Source organism: Corylus avellana, chromosome ca5, assembly GCF_901000735.1.
Source record: "Corylus avellana chromosome ca5, CavTom2PMs-1.0".
In the NCBI taxonomy this organism is placed as follows: domain Eukaryota; kingdom Viridiplantae; phylum Streptophyta; class Magnoliopsida; order Fagales; family Betulaceae; genus Corylus; species Corylus avellana.
In genome coordinates this window covers 28,928,420-28,932,246 of record NC_081545.1, presented here as the reverse complement: position 1 = coordinate 28,932,246, position 3,827 = coordinate 28,928,420, and the positions used below count along the sequence as shown (strand labels likewise).

General features: G+C 36.2%; 1 protein-coding gene across 1 annotated transcript; it reads left to right on the top strand.

Moving 5' to 3' along the window:
• The first annotated feature begins 1,371 nt into the window (after positions 1-1,371).
• On the top strand, positions 1,372-2,697 carry LOC132183058 (probable carboxylesterase 17). The gene has a single exon (XM_059596454.1). It carries the CDS (start codon positions 1,372-1,374, stop codon positions 2,395-2,397), a length of 1,026 nt encoding a protein of 341 aa, XP_059452437.1. The 3' UTR covers positions 2,398-2,697.
• The last annotated feature ends 1,130 nt before the right edge of the window (positions 2,698-3,827 follow it).

Below are 3,827 nucleotides of genomic sequence, written 5' to 3'. Positions count from 1 at the left end.
GGGAGCACTTGATTCTGAAATTCTAGATGGTGAACTCTCGATCGTTAGAGTAAAGGGTACCATATCGGGGTGCATGGCTGCATGCATGCTGACAATATCATCACTAAAATTCTGTCTAAAAATACTATGTATTAAATCTATTATTTTTGAAAAATAAACCTCGCCACCAAACTTCAAAAAAGTAACATTTGAATACGCCAAACCGTCAAATTATCATCACATGTCAAAAACGTCACCTCATACGTCAGCCTGCATTAGACGTTAAAATAGATGGAAAAGTGGCGTGCACGACCAAATTTTTTTTTTTTTTTTTTTCTTCTCTTTCTTCTCATAATACACGGATCATTTTTACCTTTTGAAATGATATTTTACCCCATTACAATTATTAAAAAATAAAAAATAATTAAATTTGAAAAAAAAATTAAACTTATTTTTAAATAATAGAAAATGGAGGTGCTTTACCAACCCATTTTTGGATTTTAGGGGTGGCAAAACTTGAGGTTGACAAGTCAACCATCAAAAGTAGAGGAATCATTTGAAAATCAGTAGTCAAAAAGCAATGGAGAAGAAAGTAGGATATATTTATTTATGGAGAATAAAGTTGATTGTCCATTTGGATGTACGTAGGGTTTGAAGGATATCCATGTTTTCAATCAACCTTCCACTCAAGACCGTAGGAATTTGTTTAGATATGTGGATAAGAAGCAGTTTTTTATGAGGAAACGACCAGGATTCCATGCCATAACAGTGTTACCCTCTAATTCTCTTTGCATTACCATAAAATTCAAAATTAGTTGATTAAGTGGGTTAATGTCACATGGCATACTTTGTGATCAGGAGGCGGTGGCTTCTTCAAATAAAAAGTGGGGAGTCAATTATAATTCCTAAATATATATATTCTGATAAGATATATTGAGGGACTGGAAAGTATTTCATCCTCCAGGAAAAACATGGAAAGAATATTTGGAATGAATAATGGCATTGCTCTTCATAGGGGAAATCTTACTCTCTAAATCGATCGTACTTGAAAAAGATGTTTGGTTATCACTTCTCTGTTCACATGGAGGGATAAGATTCGAATAAAATGTACTCAGCTTCATCAAAAGTTGCTGTAAAGCTATTAATATGAATTAAAGCTATGTAACAGAAGGATCAAGAGATGTGAACTTTTGCCTCATATGAGAATCCACGTGAAGAAGCTAGACTACCCACTTGTGAGATAAAAAGAAAGGGAAGCTTTTTTCCACCTTGAGGCTTTTTCTTTGGCCTAGCTAGCCTTCTTTTTCCTATAAAAAGACCCCTTAAGGCAATAACATTAATCATACCCCAAAGATCATTAATTCCATTCTATTCTATTCTATTCAGCACTTCATGAGAACTAAAAGAATGGCTGCCATTTCCTTCGATCCAAGATTTAACCTCCAAGTTGGCAAAAACAATCACCAACATGGAGGAGTCGTTGAAGAGATTGAAGGTCTCATTAGAGTTTACATAGACGGACACGTCGAAAGGCCTCCAATTGTCCCCATTGTCCCCTGCACCTTGCCATTAGATCATAGTGTTACAGCAAAAGATGTTGTAATCGATAAGGGCACTGGCTTATGGGGACGCATTTATTTTCCAAGCTGTCATGGCAAGCTTCCATTGCTTGTTTATTTTCATGGAGGTGGGTTTTGTGTTGGCTCTGCTGCTTGGAGCTGTTACAACGAGTTTTTGTCCAAACTTGCTGCCACAGCAAATTGCTTGATTATCTCCGTAAATTACCGTTTAGCCCCTGAGAACCGTCTCCCTGCTGCATACGAGGATGGTTTCAACACTTTAACGTGGGTGAAAGAGCAGGCTCTAAGTGGCTCTAGCGAGCACAAATGGTGGGCGAAGCATTGCAGTCTCTCCAGCGTGTATCTAGCCGGTGACAGTGCTGGGGCCAACATAGCTTACAATGTTGCCGCGTGGCTTGGGACAAGTGGGCTGTTGTGTCTCAAAGGTACCATCTTGATGCAACCTTTCTTTGGAGGAGAGGCACGAACATGGTCCGAAAAGCACACCGCTCAACCGCATAATTCAGCGCTAACCTTATCGGCTTCCGACACATATTGGCGCTTATCACTACCTCCAGGCGCGAACCGGGACCATCCATGGTGCAACCCTCTCACAAATGGCGCAGCCAGGTTGCGTGATTTAAGGCTTCCAACCACAATGGTATGCATATCAGAGATGGATATATTGAAGGATCGAAACTTGGAATTTTGCACCGCTTTGACTAGCGCGGGGAAGAGGGTGGAAACAACGATTTACAAAGGCGTAGGGCATGCATTTCAAATTCTCCATAACTCTCATCTCTCTCAACCTCGAACCCATGAGATGATATCTCAAATCAAGGCTTTCATCAATGAATAACTATTAGAAACAAGAGGAAAATTAATCTTTCCTCTCTAGAAAAAAATTTAAACTCCCTATGGCAGCAAAACCTTTCCGAATCTCAGCCATCAACCTTCCTTCATTTATCTTTTAGTTTTCACAGCTTTTTTAGCAGCTAGTTTAAAGCTAAGAGTCTTTTGGGTGTGTCCGTTGCACTCCCAATTTCTCACTAGTACTGTTGGTAGCTTTCTGACTTGCTCCTTCTATCTTGAAGATCCTTTATGGGACTGCATAATAGATTGTTGCAATGGATAATGTAATTTTTTAGTCTTTGCTTTGGTTATTGTAATTTTCTTCCTATATATTGGTTTGTTGTTGATTGATGTAATTCCTATTTTCACTCATTTATTAAAAATAAATACCTAATGTAATTATCTAATTTATCTCCTCTCTCTCTCTAAGATCTTCCACTTTCTCAAAATTTGTAAGATATTTCTCTTCCCCGGCCTGTACGTTTAGAATAATCTTGCAGAGGTACGTATATACTTTGAATTTGAAATGTCTACATATCTATAGTATTTAAATAAATAACATTTTATTGTACAAACAATAGATCTTATTATGATCTTCTAATACATGTGCTACTGAGGAAATAGGCATGTACCAGAAACAAGTGATGAAAGGACTTGTGCGATATACCTCAAACTGTTCGAAAAATATCATTACAATATATATGAATATAATATTTGTTACTCTTTTGCTGCCATGACTATATATATTCAAAGTTAGAGCTAGCATAAGACCCAGATAACAGTAGTATGATTAAGGTCCTTTTTCATAAAATAAAATAAAAAAGGCATTAATTACAATAAAAATGCTAGTCAATAATCTATAATTAAGGCTTAATTATGGTAAAAAAAAATGAAGAAGATTACATTTGAAAAAGAGAGGAAAAAAAAAAAAAAAACTCAATGCCCAAGATATGAAGACTTTAGGAAAAATAGAAAGATGAAAAACTGCATTCATATAAACCGTTAAATGCACCAATTTTACATCATTACCTTGTAATGTATAATATCCATTTTATATGAAACGAAAAGGATCATAGTCCCTAGCGGAAGGAAATGAGTGTGACAAATGGTAATTTGTGGAGGCAATGTATAACTAAGCAATTAAATAGTTGATGGAGTAAAGGTCTTTGACCCAAAATAAAAAGTAAATCTTTGTTTTTTTTTTTTACGAGGATTAATCTAAAAGTTGGTAAGAACATACACATCAACATTGTAGGATAACGTTTCTCTATAAATTGGACATTGTATTAGACTAACACAGAGCATTCATATTTAAGGTAAAACCTTGCTCGTCCTCAAGAGGTAGCTCAATCGGCTGGGACCACTCCTAATAAAGCGGAAATCACTAGTTCAAATTATCCTCTCCCTTTTGTGTGGACATGTCAAAAAAAAAAAAAA

What these genes read in the sequence shown, in the direction of transcription:
- LOC132183058 (XM_059596454.1), top strand. Translation starts at nt 1,372, where the DNA reads ATGAGAACTAAAAGAATGGCTGCCATTTCCTTCGATCCAAGATTTAAC.